Source organism: Pezoporus occidentalis, unplaced genomic scaffold, assembly GCF_034315485.1.
Source record: "Pezoporus occidentalis ecotype Australia unplaced genomic scaffold, CSIRO_AGI_Poc_V1 ctg68, whole genome shotgun sequence".
NCBI classification, from domain to species: Eukaryota; Metazoa; Chordata; class Aves; order Psittaciformes; family Psittacidae; genus Pezoporus; species Pezoporus occidentalis.
The window spans coordinates 5,944,287-5,960,482 of record NW_026916030.1 but is presented as its reverse complement, the minus strand read 5'-3'; the positions used below and the strand labels follow the sequence as shown (position 1 = coordinate 5,960,482).

The 16,196-nt window shown below is 43.3% G+C and overlaps 1 protein-coding gene and 1 long non-coding RNA gene across 2 annotated transcripts; one reads left to right on the top strand and one right to left on the bottom strand.

Annotated features, from left to right (window-relative positions):
* Positions 1-537: 537 nt before the first annotated feature.
* Positions 538-3,509, bottom strand: LOC134175442 (uncharacterized). Its single transcript, XR_009969012.1, has 3 exons — positions 3,394-3,509; positions 2,597-2,756; positions 538-1,722 (listed from the first exon to the last, which is right to left on the bottom strand). It is a non-coding gene; the product is annotated as an uncharacterized LOC134175442 (long non-coding RNA).
* Positions 3,510-4,021: 512 nt separating this feature from the next.
* SET (SET nuclear proto-oncogene) lies at positions 4,022-11,922 on the top strand. The gene is made up of 8 exons (XM_062641430.1): positions 4,022-4,371; positions 5,738-5,795; positions 6,824-6,966; positions 7,673-7,776; positions 7,964-8,077; positions 9,567-9,737; positions 9,832-9,978; positions 10,992-11,922. Exons 1-8 carry the CDS (start codon positions 4,299-4,301, stop codon positions 11,013-11,015), a joined length of 834 nt encoding a protein of 277 aa, XP_062497414.1. The 5' UTR covers positions 4,022-4,298; the 3' UTR covers positions 11,016-11,922.
* The last annotated feature ends 4,274 nt before the right edge of the window (positions 11,923-16,196 follow it).

Below are 16,196 nucleotides of genomic sequence, written 5' to 3'. Positions count from 1 at the left end.
ATATAGGCTAAAAAGTTTGGTCTTGCACTCCAAGGGGGAATCTTTGTTCCTAATACAGAGCCTAAGTCTGCATTCTCTGTGAAAGAGCAAGCTCCCATCTTAGATGCACAATTGTTAAGCAGTTTATTTCATTTCAGCAGTGGTAAAATGATCCTTGGCTTATATTTCTGTACAGTAATTTCTGTAAAGGCTATAAGATTCATTGGGATGGAAGGCTATAAAAATGGCAGTTGCCATTAATTATATTGACTTGCATGATTTGATGTATGCCCATTTTGCCGTGCAGAAATACTTACAAGGAAATGTACTCCCTTTCTTTTTCACGCATCATTGCATTGTATTTTAGAGGATTTAGCACATTTTCTGATTTCAGTTGCCAAACTGGGGGGATATGTTTAAAATACACAGCCAGCTTGACATTCCAGAAACTAAAGATTATTGCCAATTATGTCTCCGTCTTGTACTAACACACCTAACAAAGGAAAGAAGTCTTGGGGAAACTGAACTTTTAGATCAAGGAGGAAATATGAGATGATCTTTACGAAACAGCTCTGTTTATTCAATTCTTGAGAAAAACATGCAGTTACTGCTACACTGTATGTAAATTGTAAGGCCACTAATCATTATCAGCTGCTGCCAAATGCCCCAATTATCCCAAGTATATGTAAAGGAAAACTAACATACATTTTCATTTGTCTGAGAAAGTCATTGCCATCAGGCGGCTGCAAAGATCAAACACTCTGATGTGTCAATGCCAGAGTACTTGTGCCGAGTTTGAACGATGCCACATACAGTATGGTTTTGTAACTTGAACTGTGCAACCTGAAGTGCAAACGAAAGCAGGAATGCTAACTGTGTAGTACAGAGGGAAAAGAGCTATTTCTGATATAGGCAGCATAGCTACTTGGATAGCATAGTCCAGAAAAAAATGTTACTGTTCTGTTATATCTGATCTAATCAAAGCTGAGAAAGGTCTTGCAAGAAGGATGTCATCTTCTCTAAATACATTCACACACCCCCTATATCATAGGATTATAACTGTACATTTTAACCATTATTCAAGGACTAAAACTGCCTTAGAAGTTAGCTACAGATAATGAAAAACACTGGAAAGAACTGGAAGGAAATAACTGAATATTTATCAATTAAACCTCTAAGTTTGGGGGTGGGAGTGTGGGGGTGTGTGTTTAATAGTATCAGGGATATTAAACACAGTTATATATTAGGTCTAAGCATCGTATGTAATTTCTGAAAATCTTGTTTAACAGCAGGTAACTCATGTCACAACAAGACTTTATACCACCCAGATAACATTTTCCTTCCCTTGTAATGAAACCACATGGGGCTTGGGATACCTACACAGAGGAACAGTTTGCGACTGAGTTGAGAGTTGTTTCTTCACAGACATTTCAGTTCTATTCCTCCTGAGTGTACATGTTAACAATGCAGCAAGAACAAACGGTAAATCACTTCATCTCTCCTCCACCCCTCCTCAGGCTCAACAACAACTCTAACTCAATTGCTCAGTTTTACTTCATTGTTCTATAAAGCAACGAGAGCACAGAGAGGTCATCATTCTATGAGTTGTTGTCACATTCCTTTAGCCAAGCCCCAGAAGTATTGAAGCACCTGTTGTTTTGAGACCTTTTACTACACGTACCCAGAAGTTAGGCTGCAGTACAACAGTCTAAGTGAGGCTCTCTCACAAGCAGAAAGGACAGGCTGTTAAAGCAATAGCACCTGGTCAGCTGGAGCGAAAGGATGTACAATCAGAGAAGATGTATTGATGTTGACGTAGCTTTTCTAACAGAAGGAGTTAGGACAAAAGGTTTATTAGGAAGCTGGGACCAGCACATCACCAGCACTGAAGGAATAAAGCAAGCAAAAAGGAAAGTAACTATGTGAAGGAATGCTACTTCCTCCAAAACATCAAACTCTGGTTTCCCTTTTCACAGGGAAGCATAAGTTTGTATTTTGTGTCTCAAATTTAAATCTCTCTTGAAAGCTTTTATTTTAATATTTTTATATATATAATTAATATCTACTCTTGATAATAGCTAGTTTTAAGGTCCAATAAATGGATCATGGAAATGTTTTTAACAGTACAGCAATGAAAATTAATGATTATTTGACTTTACTGGATCACCTCAATACCGTACTTCAGGAATACTTAGTGTTTCATAGACTAAACAAGTGATTCTGGTAGGGCGCAGTCAGATGCTGCTTGGATCATGTGCCTGCTTGGAACTAACGTTCAAACTTACGGCCCGTACTTTCAAACTATAGACCTTCAAAGGCTAATGTAGAGCAATACAATGTAACAGTAAATCACAGGTGAAAAAAGAAGAAAAAGAAATCACACAGATACAACTGCATAGTAGAGACTCAAGGGAAACAGAAGGAAGAAAAAATGAGCCACACACACGAGCTTACCTGATCTGAATGTGAAGATACCCTTCTTAATTGATCTTGGGAGATGCAGACAGGGTATGAGAGATGTTCTCTCACTGCAATGGGCTTTGGGAAGGCCTTGGGACATCCTTCTTGGGAAGGATTTTATAATCTTGCATTTATAAAGTTATGATGCTTTGCTTACCTTTGTGCCCAGCAGCTGAGAGTTCACTGCGGTATGGAAAGCAGAGGATGGCAGCTCCTGTCCTGCTGTGTGCACGGGGAAGCTCAATTCAAATTGTGGACATGCAGCAGCCGTTGTAGGTGGCAGTGGAAGCAAGGACATAGCTGGTAGGAAGTGACAGCTGGGAATACAAAAGAAAAAGCCATTGGGATTTGAAAGCAATTGGGATTTGGAAGCAGCAGGTGGTAGTGGGCATCAGAAGACCTTAAGACCTTTGAGGAAGCAGAAACTAATCCCGGCCTTGTTGAGTAAGTCCATTGGAAGGGGCAACTTGAAGAGACAAAAAAGGAAGCAAGCAGGGAGAATATGGTAGTCTTGTGTGACTGGAAAGCAGACACAAAAGGCAAGTTCCTACTCCATCAAAGTTCTACTTGTTTCTTAGCCTGGTCTGCATCGAAATATTCATCTGTGACTGATACACTGTGTATTTTTATGGAAAAGACTGGCTTAGCTGTTACTTTAAGAGCAAAGCAGAGCTATCTGTAGCTGTGAAGCTGCAATGAGCCCTTCCATGACAGGTGGACAGGAAAGGGACAAAACCGGTTATTTAAAGTCTGCTTGCTCTTGGTGCAGTGGCAGGTGTGCTGGCAGGCGGCTGGGCTCTGTGACCTTCTAGAGCTGTGCTCCCACAATAGCCGCATGTGACTGACAGGGCCTCTGTGCTTTTAAAACGTTAACATCTGAAGCTCTCGCTCTGGGTCGTGCTCCGGCTCAGGGAGGACGGGGATCGCCGTGTCCCTGTGGAAACACGACCTCACCTCACGTTGCCTCTCGAGGCGTTGAGGCTGGTGCTGAGGCCACCACAGGCAGCCGCTGCCCTCAGCAGCCATTTCGGGATCCCCCATTTGGAGACCGCTGGTCCCAAACGCCCCTTTTTCCCCCGCCTCGTTTCCCACCCCCGTCCGCTTCCCCTCACTGGGCGGCCCTGACGAGCCGAGCGCGGGCACAGAGCGCGGCGCGCATGCGCCTCGCGCTCCCCTCGTCCCCGCGCGCCATGCACACCTGCGCGCGCCCCCGCCCTTCTCCCGCCTCTCCCGCCGCCCTCTGTGTCTCCGCGCCGAGCCCCGCCTCCCGCTCCCTCCGAGGCCGCCCGGCGCAGCCAATGGGAGCCCGGCATGGGGTGGCCGGCCGGGGCGGGGCCAACGAGCGGAGCCTCTGCGGCTGCGCGCCGCCCGCCCGCGGCGAGGAGGTGGTGTCCGCGCCTGCGCGGAGCGGCGCTCTAGGTCTCACTCTCGGAGGGGAGCGCAGCGCGCCTGCGCGTCTGGCCGCCCGCTGCCTAGTGCCCCGGAGGGGGGCTTGGTGCGCCTGCGCGTTGCGGCCGCCGTACACCCCCCACCCCCCCCAGTGCCCTGAAGGGGGGGGTCTTGCGCATGCGCGCCGCGCTGCCCGCCCCTCGCCAGCAGCAGCAGCAGCAGGAGGAGGCGGCGGTGGTGGTGCTGGCTGTGGAGAGCGTGAGGCAGAGCGAGTGCCGCTGCCGCCCCCTGCTCTCTGGGAGCCCCAGGTCCGGGCGGAGGAGGCCGGAGCGCCCCGGAGGCGGCGGAGGGAGCCAGAGCGGCGGTGGCAGCAGCAGCAGGAGGAGTCTGTGCCCGGCCCCCCTCCCCTCCCCCCTGCTCAGTCCCGTTACAGCCCCCCTCCCTCCGCGCTCCGCTCCGCAGCCACCAACATGTCGGCGCCGGCGGCCAAAGTCAGTAAGAAGGAGCTGAACTCCAACCACGATGGGGCCGACGAGACCTCAGGTGAGGCCGCGCCGGGGGCGGGAAGGGAATGGCGGCAGCCGCCGCGGCCTCCGCCTCGCACCGCGCCGCACCGACCGCCATTTTCCCCAGCCACACGGGCCGCGGCCGGGCCGGAGGCGGGAAGAGCGCGGGGTTGGCCGGGCGGATGTGCAGGCCCCAGCAGCGGCAGGAGGAGGCCATGTTAGCGCCCTTTTGTCTCCGCTCCCCGGCCCGGCCTCCTTCCCCACGGGCGCAGGCGGGGCCGGGCGGGGGGCGCTGCGGCCTTGGCGGAGCAGCGGGACCCCCCCGCCCCCCCTCCCGGAGCAGCATCCGCGGAGCCTCATTGTGCTCCGCCGCCGCCATGATGCTTCGCCGCCTCCTGGTCCCCGCGCCGCCGCGGCCGCGTGGTGCTGCCCCGCCGCGCGGGGATGCAGCGGGGCCTGGCCGCCCGGGGAGCCACGCGGTGCTCGGGCGGCGATGGAGCCGCCCGCGTCGGCCCCACGTGCGATTCGCGGCAGCTCAGGGATTTTTAAAGGTCGCCGCGCCGTGGGTTTCCTCCCGGCGGCCGCCGCCGCGGGAAAGGCGCAGCGCTCTTCTTCCTCCTTCCATCAAACTCGCCTTCGCTCCCTGCGGTGCGGCGCCCGCTGCCAGCGCCGGTCACACACGTGCTTTCTATCCGCGGCCGCTTCTCCGCCGTGGGGAGGGCGAAGCAGAGCGTTCATCGGGAGAGCTGTCCCCTAACGCGGGCTGAGCCGCGCGGGATACTTAACAGGGGAGGAGGGAGCGTGCTGCACCGCTCCCGCGACTTTCCGCGGCCGGTCATTCATCTCCAGCGCGATAGGTAAACAGGGCTCCTGAAACGCGGAGCTCAGCCAGGCTCTGTGGAGGGGACGTTCCGGTGCGAAAATCCCGGTAAACTGCGGCTTTGAAGGGTTTTTCGCTTGTAACCGTCCTGTCGAATGTTCTTGTCATTTTTTAGAAGGCGGCGTGTCGCCGTTCTATTGATTTTTCTGGTCTCTCTAAATTTTTTAACGTTCTTTCAAATGGGTTTGTCTTAGCACATACGGCTCAAAGCTTTTTAATGAAATTGTTATTTATGTGTCACGATCGACTTCTCATTGAGTTGTAAAGCCGTGTAGGGGAATGTGAACTGGGATTTCTAAGGGTGAACTCTCTGACTGCTGTTTCGTCAAACTTTTCTGTGCTTCAGCTGTAGCGCACCCTGGAAGTAGCTGAAGCTTTAAGTCCTTGTAATACTTATGACATTTAGTGGAAATATCCGTGTAATTCAGAAGTACGTTACTAGAAAAGGGCTTAAGCAAAACCCCGGCTGATTTGTCAGGCTTGAATGAAGGGATTTTGATGCATTTTTGTTTGTTTTTTTCAGAAAAAGAGCAACAGGAAGCAATCGAACACATTGATGAAGTACAGAATGAAATAGACAGGTAACAATGAGCAAGCTTTTACAATGAATGCTTTAGTAGAAATTGAAGTGTAACTTTCAAAAGTCAGAGTATTTAGTAAAGAAACCTACTCGGTGGTAGCTCTCACTGTGTTTAAATTCTTTCAAGACACACTTTTGTGGTGACTTGATTAGATATAAGAGGTGTTTGTATGTGATAAAAGAATTGAAGTATCCTGGGGTCTTGTTTTATTTCGGGTATTTTAAAAGGTAGGCCTTGAGCTTAAAGCTTAAAATTTATTGTGATATTTTTGATACTAGAAATTTATTTTCTATTGGGCTTTCAAGTTCTTGTGTATGCTCTTTTGCAGAAATGCTTCTACGTGTGTAAGTGGAACCAAAAACTTGTTTGAAAAGTTAGGTTTCATTATACGTTTAAAAACTTGCATATTCATTTGCTTAGAAAGCATCACTTGAATCTTAAGTTCCATGTGCCAAAACTCTGTGGGTTCAGTTGCTATTTGCCTGGATTGTAGCTCTGTGCACACTGGCCTACAAAGACTGCAGATGACCACTGAGGCTCTGGCCATGTGAAGCTGTTGCATTATTGAGGCTCTTTTTTTGGAGCCAAACCCAATTGGATATTGCACCTTCAGATGTTACTTGTGTCAATGCAGAATTGCTTTTCTGGAGCTTGCTTGCTCAAAACTTAAAAAGAGCAGGTGATAGTGTTATGTGTTGTCTGTGTTTAGGTCTTTTGCAATCAAAACATTTAAGAGGTAAAAGCTACTTTGCTTTGCACAAATAAGGGTCTGTCCCTCATGTAATGTTGCAGAACATAGGATGCATTAGGAATGTTTCATTAAGATCAGTGAAATTGCTTCTGGTAGTGTGTTTCTGAATAGTCATTATGGGCTTAGGGCCTCTGTTTTTTGTTTTAGGTGCCTCATCTGTTGAATATGGGAGACTAGTTTAATCAAACCTGGTCAGTTTTTTGGCTAACTACTGCTGATGTGGCTTTAAAATTCAGTTCTCACTCTTGTGCTTTAACGTGGCTCTTTGTCTTTACAGACTGAATGAACAAGCCAGTGAGGAAATTTTGAAAGTAGAACAGAAATACAACAAACTCCGCCAGCCATTCTTCCAGAAGAGGTCAGAATTGATCGCCAAAATCCCAAACTTCTGGGTAACAACATTTGTCAACCACCCACAAGGTATATTCTTAAAAGCCCTCTTTTTCAGTGTGTTCTTGCTGGTGATGTGTCTTGCAGCTCTTCAGGGTTTTCTAGAATTGTTGCTGGACATATGTTTAAACAGAAGCCTGTTCCATATGCAAACACTTCCTCCTTTGTTCTAGAGTGTATTTTACAAGCTTTTTATTTCTTACACTTGTTGCTCAAAGGAGCATCTTGGTCACTGAAAATCCTGTGGTGGTTTTCTTTCTGTATTTCAAATGATAAGTTTCCTGAATTTTTTTCATTAGTTGGGCCCTTAAGAAAAAGGACAAAAAAAAAATAATTCTAGTTTTAGTGGTTTTGCTAATTTTTAAATTGGAGGTGAGCTCCTGACAGTAAACTGACTTTCTATAAAACGTGTTGGTAGGCTGCTTGTAGAGTGGTGAATGCCATGTGTGAAAATCTATTTGAGAGAAGGGTAGATGCATGTAGAGCTTTTCTTGCTTCTTAAAATCGAACTACAACAAGCAAATACCATGGTTTGACCTCAGCAATATAAATCACATAAATGCCAATAGTCTGCTGGCTGATAATTTGCAAACAGTGGGCTGCAAGAAGTTGGCTTGGACAGGCGTGCTGCGTTTTAAATCCTTCTTGCTGTCAATTCCCTGTATTTCACCTGCATGATTCCCATGATACACCATTCATAGCTTTGTTAATGTGGGATTCCTAATTCTGTCTTTAGTATCTGCACTGCTGGGAGAAGAAGATGAGGAAGCACTGCATTATTTGACCAGAGTTGAGGTGACAGAATTTGAAGACATCAAATCAGGTTACAGAATAGATTTTGTAAGTACTTTAAAGAATTCTTTCATTTATGATTTTTCTGCTGGTTTTTATGTACTTGCATATTGGGTTGTAGTTTGTAACTTAATCTCTTCAGTTACACAGTTAGTAATAGGTAGTGCTAACTCCTAGGACTTGGCACATGTGTTTACATGATGTGGGTTCTAACTCTTTGCTTTCAACTCTGCAGTATTTTGATGAGAATCCATACTTTGAAAATAAAGTTCTCTCCAAAGAGTTTCACCTCAATGAAAGTGGAGACCCTTCTTCAAAATCAACTGAGATCAAATGGAAATCTGGGAAGGTATGTATCTGGGAAAGAGGATTGCTCCTCTTTGTGATGCCATCACTTTAAGTATGTACCTGTGACTAGTTTTGTATTATTGGAAGGTGCTTTGTCCTCCATTTCTTCCTCTGTCAATCCACTGCCACTTCTCTACATACATAGTGCATGCCTATCTTGGAGGGTTTGGAATACCCCACTGATGTGAGATCTGTTGTGAATTCTCTTGCTCAGCTGAGCAGTGAAAGTACAAGTATGACCAGGTGGAGAGATTACAACTGCATTAGCTTGTCTCTCTCTGGCATGAATCTAGATGTGTTTTGTTGTTTGCTTAAGATAACTGTTAAATAAGGAATTCCAAAACTAGCAGGATTATGGGGGGTCAGACAGTGGTATATGATTTGATTTTATTCTCTTTATTTCCTCAATTTAATTTCTAAACACTGCATCTTTGTAGAAGTTGCAGCCGTGCAATAATGTGACCATACCTTTCATCCATCTGCTGTTCAAATGTGATTAATTTGCTGTAGTTTCTGCAATAGTTGCGAATGCTTTCACGTTATTCTGAAGATTGTGAACTGAGTCTTTAAAAGCAGAACTGAGGGTTGCAGTTAAGTCACTGCTTATTTTGTCACCCTCAGACTGAGAGGAAAACTTAATCTTTAATTGAGAACTATGCCTCTTGTACAAGAAGTTACAGCCCAGTACAAACTAGCAGAGTGATCTTTACAACATACTACAAAAGCAGTGTGAATTCTGGTATTCTTCATTAAACAGTCTAAACCTATAAATGTTGTGATTCTGTCAAGAAAACAAATACTAGAAGTTCGGAGTTATATGATCAAAGAAAGATTGGATTTAAATAGCGCATCGTAATTTTCTTTTCAATCTCCACAAAAAGATTGTTGCAGACTTCTGAAATTTGGGTAGATACAGGACCCATGTATGTTCTGACCATGTTTTAGCGGTTTGTGTGGGGCTTTCTTGTCTCTTCACTTACTACGAAGAATGGCCTGAAGACTCCAAAGCAGGAAATCTTAGGATAAGAAGGCTGGGCAGTTCTTTAAGCTCTGCCTTTAACTTGAGATAGAGGTGTGGAGACTGAGTCTTTCTTAAATCATGTAGTAGTCATAGCATTTAGCCATTGTAAGATCTTGCAAGTTCAGTGTGTCATTAAACACTTGTCAGACTTGTGCTTCCCTGTGATAGAGGAACATAAATCAAATGCAAGGTCTTGTGAATTTTCAGTAGTTCTGTGGAGGTCCTTGAAAGGAACAGGCGGTTTTGCTGTTTTCTCATGTTCATGAGAAATATAGTGTCTTTTTCTGAGTTGTTTGGGTTCCAGATGTTTCTTAAAGACTTATTCCTGAAAGAGGGAGTAATAAGTGACTTCTTGTGGCTGTTTACATAAGTATATTTCTAAATGGTGCTTATTTGAAAAAAAAAAAAAAAGAAAAAAGAAGCCATGTAAAGACCACTTTTTAGTGGAACTTCTTAACTTTCTTTTCAGGATCTGACAAAACGGTCAAGCCAGACACAGAACAAAGCCAGTAGGAAGAGGCAGCATGAAGAGCCAGAAAGCTTTTTCACCTGGTTCACTGACCACTCTGATGCAGGGGCTGATGAGCTAGGAGAAGTCATCAAGGATGACATCTGGCCAAATCCATTGCAATACTACTTGGTAAGTACAGCACGGAGCTGTTGATCCATACCCATAATAGCACCATGTAAGTGAATTTGATCACTGTAGTTAATGGTATATACGTGTCTTTAAGGTTCCTGATATGGATGATGAGGAAGGGGAGGGAGAAGAGGATGATGATGATGATGAAGAGGAAGAAGGGTTAGAGGATATTGATGAAGAAGGAGATGAAGATGAGGGGGAGGAAGATGAAGATGATGATGAGGGTGAGGAAGGAGAGGTGAGTAATAATAGCCCTTAACACTGTCTAGTTCTGGTGTTTGAGAATCTAAAGAAACTTAAGAGGGATCTTGCCAGAATACCGAGTTATTTTTTTGTACAATTGCTGACAAGGAGTTTGGAGGGGAGAATCCAGGCATATTTACTACCTTAATTTGTGAAATGATTTCAGCAAATTATTTCAGTGTATTATATTTCACTGTACTTATGCTTGTGCATATGACAGTGAAAACAAGTAGTTTTAGTAAACTTGTAAGGGAGATGCTTTAGAAGAATTAGGATGTGAGCATAACAAAATCCTTGGTGTACATTCTAGCAAGGCTTTACTTGTAAATAGCTTTTGTTGGTGCGTCCAGTTCTGTCATCCTCCCACCTTTGGTTTATTTCTGCTTATGGGCAGCTTAGGTAAGGTTCTCTGTTGGGCTCAGGAATTAAAAATTTCCTTTAGTAGCAAGTGGTATTTGAGGGACAGCATTCAGGGAGTTGATAACCAAGTTTAGAATGTCTTTGTTTCTCATATTTAGATGTGTCTCTGAGCTTCAGCAGCTAAAAAACTGTTCACATTGGGACAGAAGGGTTGTTGTGGGCACCAGCGTGTTATTACTTAACCTAGAACTCAGCATCTGGAAGTGCTAAATTCAGCCTGAAATTTAGCACTAATACATCTGAAATATATTACTCTTCAGAGTTTAAAACTAGGGGTGGGGAAAAAAAGACCCCTTCACTTTGTAAATATTAAACCTATGTGTTTGTAGTGATTTTTTCCAGACCTGGTGTTTCTTTCACTGGGACATCCAGTTATTAACTTATTTCTGTGTAGGTGGGTGCTCATGGCAAGTGTTACTACTCCTTAGTGAAGAGTGAAAGAGTGATCATCAGACAGCATGCTATGAGTAACACTGTAGGATTGTAGTCTGTAGGGTAGTGAAACAGTTGTGGTTACTGCATTTGAAAGTTCGTGCTCTATGAAGTTTAGTGACTAGATTTGTTTAATTGTTGCTTATCTTTCAACAGGAGGATGAAGGAGAAGATGACTAATTGAACACTGATGGATTCCAAACCCCCTTTTTACCTTTTTAATTTTAATCCAGTCCCTGGGAGCAAGTTGCTGTCTTTTTTTTCTTGTGCTCAGTCGCCTTGTTCTCTTGAGGTCTCTTTTTCTCTCCTCTACACCATGGTTCACACTTTTATTTTTGGGGGAAATACCTTGAGCAGAATACGGTGGAAAAGAATCTGCCAGTTTCTGTTCCAAGTTCATTTTTATCCCTTTCTGTCTCAAAACAAAAAACTGTTTATGGAATCAACACACCATGTTCTGTGGGAAAAAAGAAAACCTTCTGCTCCCTTCACTCTGCTGGAAGCTGAAGAGTGCTAGGCCCCTGTGTAGTAGTGCATAGAATCTAGCTTTTTTCCTTCTTTCTCTGTATATTGGGCTCAGAGATTACACTGTGTCTCTATGTGAATATGGACAGTTAGCATTTACCAACATGTATCTGTCTACTTTCTCTTGTTTAAAAAAAAAAAGAAAAAGCTAAAAAAAATAAATAAAATAAAAAACTGGGGTTCTAGAAGGTGAGCTGGGTGGGTTTCAGATGTTGGGGTGGGTTACGTGGGCATTTTGACAACATGGCTTCTTCTCCTTTGGCATGTTTAATTGTGATGTTTAACAAACATCCTTGCAGTTTAAGATGACACTTTTAAAATAAAATCTTCTCCTAATGATGACTTTGAGCCCTGCCACTTGATGGAGAATCAGCAGAACCTGTAGGATCTTATTTGGAATTGACATTTCTCTATTGTAATTTTGTTCTTGTTTATTTTTAAATTCTTTTTTTTGTTCTTTTTTTTTTTTTTTGTTTCACTGGAAAGGAAAGAAAGATGCTCAGTTTTAAACGTTAAAGTGTACAAGTTGCTTTGTTACAATAAAACTAAATGTGTACACAAAGGGACTGGTTGGTCTTCACTGAAAGAAACAGTTTTAATAACCTGTTTTGAACTTGTTTTGTAGTTTCTTGGCATTTTGGGGGGCATTTGGTCAGTATTGATGCAGCTTGAAGCAACCTTGCGGTTGTGTGCACTGATGAGCAGTTCATTGAGTTGCCACTATTTGAATACTTGTGAAATGTTTCGTTTGATAGTTACTGCTGCACACTCCAGTTCTTTAATTGCCAAACTTAGTAAGACAGGGCTGTGGGTGCATATGCCTTGTGTGAACATAGAGGTTTATATTGTGTTTTGCAAGAGGAAAAACCACTTGATTATTAACTATCTGAAGTAGTAGCTTGCAGCATTGTATCTCCGGTAAATCAGTTTGCATAAAGATACTATGCAAGCTCAGAATAAAAAGATCAAGGGGTTTTGTAAATCTTTTCAGTTGAAAATCTTAAGTGCAAACTAATTTTGGGGCTATTTCAAAAAGCAAGATTATTAGCAAAGCTTGTGTACAAAAAGTTGCTACTCGACTGCTTTCTTTCCTTGGTAGCAGCATGTATATATGCTTTAGATCTACTGTACTCTTCCTCATGTTAAGAGACTGCATTTGAGTAGCTTGTAACAATTTCACCTAGAAGTTGTTGGTACTGATATTCCACAAAGTGTAATGAAAGTTGTTTTAACATGCTGTGCTTTTGAAATATTTAAAAGAAAATGTTGTATCAGCTAATCTAAAATTCAAACAGCTAGTTCTCTTTGGATGTGTAGAAAAGACTGTCTTCTGGGAAGACTTGCTGTTATATTCTCTGATTCCTTTTCCTCACAGAATTTGCTATCATTAAATTTGGCATTTTTGATGCTTAAGAATACACTTAGAACAAAATCAATCTCTGTTTAAGACATGCCCAAATAACATGTGGGGGAAACATTCTGTAAGTGTCTGGTCCAGCTTGAATTTAATCCAGTTATCAGAGACAATAAAACATCCAGTCTGCACGTGAGCAATGCAAAATAAGGCAACCATTTACTTCAGTCCATCTCAACAAAAGCTTCTGCCCTGATCCTGCTTGCAGGGTAAAGATGATGTTAATCAGGAATGGTTTCTTAGCATCTAGAGAGAGGAGGAACCAAACCTATGAAGTCTCTTCAGTTTTAATTCTTTTTATTTGATTCTTTTTTGTTGTGAGATTGGAAGCCATTTGCTGTTGTGATAGAGGGTCAGTGTGCTATTTCTTGCCATGATGCCTTGTTACTTAATTGTTACGTAGTCCTAACTGTAGCTTTTCAAGGAAAATAATCTTTTCCAGGACTTTTTCATGCTTTAGGAAAAATACTGTACCATTGTTACACCCCTGTTGGTTACTAGCAGAAAACCGCTAAAAACTTTTGAAAGTAATCAAAGCTTCAGGTTCTGTAAATTCAAATCCATGAACAAGAAATGAGAAGTCTGGATAATGAAATACTACTTCTGAGGTTTTTCTTCGCAGATTGCCTAAATCTTTAGGGTTCAGAGGTTGCCAAAACACTCTTGCTACTGTATTGATAATACTGAATTGCTTGAGAAGCTTAAGGTTTTACTCCTGACAATGGCTAAAGAGTAAACTAATGTGCTAAAAGAATAAACTGTTATTTAAGTGTATTTTTTTTCTAGCAATGGAAGACATGAGTAGGGATTAGCACATTTCTCTGCAATGCTGAAGAAATACTACAGATGGCCGTCATGTGCTCTGACTGTTCACTTAATGTCTAATTTGGCTGAATGTGTAATAGGTGTCCATTTTACTTCATTTAATTTGTATATGCATATAATGAGCATTTAAAGCCTTTCACCTTGGATAAGAGTGGGAGATTCATTCTTACTATGTGTCTGTATCTCATTAATTCCCCACTGCTCTTTGAGCTCCTCACATCCAGTTAATGCTGCCAATTGAAATCTGTCACAGGTGGAAGCTGAATTCAGCCTTTCTGGCCTGAATTTCCAGAGTTAGAATATAGAGTTGGCAGCAGTTTAAAAAAGAATGAAACTACTGTTCTGGGGCTGTATGACTTGAATGACTTGAAAGACTATTTTTGTTTGAAGTTTAATTGCTATAAACTGGAATCTTTTGTCTGTAATTTCTAGTGTCAAAGGAAAGCAAATACATCCATGTGTGTGTAAATACAGTTAGAAAGGTTTGGGTTATTTTTAAACAGATGATCTGTGTGCTTATTCATACTTGTCAAGATAGTTTTTGTCCCTGTAAACAAGCATTATCTGAATGGATTGCTCAGTCGTTTATGCCATCATTTGAATCTGTAAGCTTCTCTTTGTACCACACTAAACCAGGTGCACAACCACAGTACTTTGTTTATTGGATATTGTTCCTGAATTTTGAAGCCATTTTTTTTCTTTGAAAAGACTGAAATCAATGAAATAATTTCTCTGATGTACCTTCAAGATATCCTTCTGTTTGAAGGAATTAAAGTACATTCAACTGTCACTTGATGTTACCATTTCCAAGAGTCTTTTTCAAAAGAATCAGTTACTAGTCCCACACTCAGCATCATCTTTCACTGATCAGGCTGATAGTGACTGCTTCTTTAAAGATACCAGATGCCCAGTGTGATAAGAGTGACGGGAGGTCACAAGTGATTTGAACACGATGCTTGCTTCCTCTGGGGATCAGATTAATGCTTAATCTCTTGCTCTCCCGCTGCTGCATTAAAAATGGAAACTTCTAAGACTTTTTATCATCACCTTCTCTGAGTGAATGTACTCTGGTGGAGGGAGCCCTGTAAGACCTAACTCCTGCTCCCCTGGGTCCTCAGCTAGTGGGGCTCCTTTGTTCCCCAAGCTCACAGGGGGATGGAGGGAGGAGTGGGTGGGTTTCTGCAGCACCCGACATGGGCTGTAGCAGGAGTATTTCCTGGCCAGGAAGGAGTGTAAAATGGGAGACTTGGCAAAGGGCTTCGGGAAGTGAGGGTATCCTTTCCCAGTGCTTCCGCCTTTTAATGCTTGCCAAATGCAATTCATCTACAAGCTGGTGCCGCAACCTCTGGATGGGTTGGTGGAAGGCAGGGCTCCCCTGCCTCACCTGGGGGGCACAAGACCTGAAGGAAAGAGGGGGAAGCCCTCGCGTGAACCCCAAGAGCAGCAAAATGGCCTCTGTGGCCACGACCCCAAACCTCTCAGTGCAAGACAAATACAACCCGAATCCTGGCTGCTGGGACAAGCCCAGTCTGCTGGAGGGATGGTCCTGTCCCTGTCCTGAGCTTCAATCCACACCTACCAGCTTTTACTTTCCCCTTTCCAGTACTTTCAATGAATATGCAGTCTAATAATAATAATTCCTTAAATACTAAACAGAGCCTAGGCCATGTTACAAATAGCAATAGGTTCCAGAGGGTTTATATTAATCTAATGCACTTGCTTTATTAACAACAAGAGCATGATCAAAGGTTTTATAGAAGTTTAAGGCTTTATTAATTCAACTCAGTCAAGATAGATTTAAATTTCTGCCGATTTCCTAATTATTCACTTGCAGATCATTTACAAAACACTTATGCTAGAAAAAACCATTCTAATTAAATAAAAGGAAACCATTTCTGTTTATTAATATCTTTCTAAACTTGACTGTGGGAATGCTGTAACCTCCAGATGCCTTCTGACTCAAAGCTGTGCATTGTTCCAGGACCCAAACCAAGCATTTTAGTGCAATAATAACATTACGTAAAACTGCTGAGGAGGGATCTTACAAGTGGTGGTCTTCACCACCTGAAAGCAATAAGTATTTGTGATGTGTTTTAAGCATTATGACACACTGTAAATCAGTTCTGCAAGACAACATAGTGGGGTTTTCACTTGTGATAGCTGGGGGGTTACTGCCGGCCTTGCCAATGGATTTGGGTTCTTTTTTCACTCTAGTCTTCAACTGAAACACCACATACTACACGTAAAGGGGCAGTTAGGCAAAAACCAGCAGTGGCAGCAGGGAATGCCCCTGTTCCAGGGGAGCATCCTATCTAGAGAAGAGCTGCAGTTTGCTTGCTCCTCTACCAACAGACACCAGTTACGAGTCAATGTGGAGAACTCAAATTGGAAACCACCCGATATCCTCAGTACAGCACAGCAAGCTGGGCCCAGCCACAGGCATTTTTCCTCACAGCACCCAGAGGTGTCTACAAGTGATCAAAACCCGATACCTGGATAAGGATATCTGCCACTGTGTATGTCCCTGTACTGCCCCTCCATCGCGAACCCACTATTTCTATACCTACACAGAACACTGACCCCCTAAAACCTCTCCT

Coding starts and splice junctions, on each gene's coding strand:
- SET (XM_062641430.1), top strand. CDS start 4,299: ATGTCGGCGCCGGCGGCCAAAGTCAGTAAGAAGGAGCTGAACTCCAAC. Junction 4,372..5,737: donor TGGGGCCGACGAGACCTCAG/GTGAGGCCGCGC, acceptor TGTTTTTTTCAG/AAAAAGAGCAACAGGAAGCA. Junction 7,777..7,963: donor CAGGTTACAGAATAGATTTT/GTAAGTACTTTA, acceptor TCAACTCTGCAG/TATTTTGATGAGAATCCATA.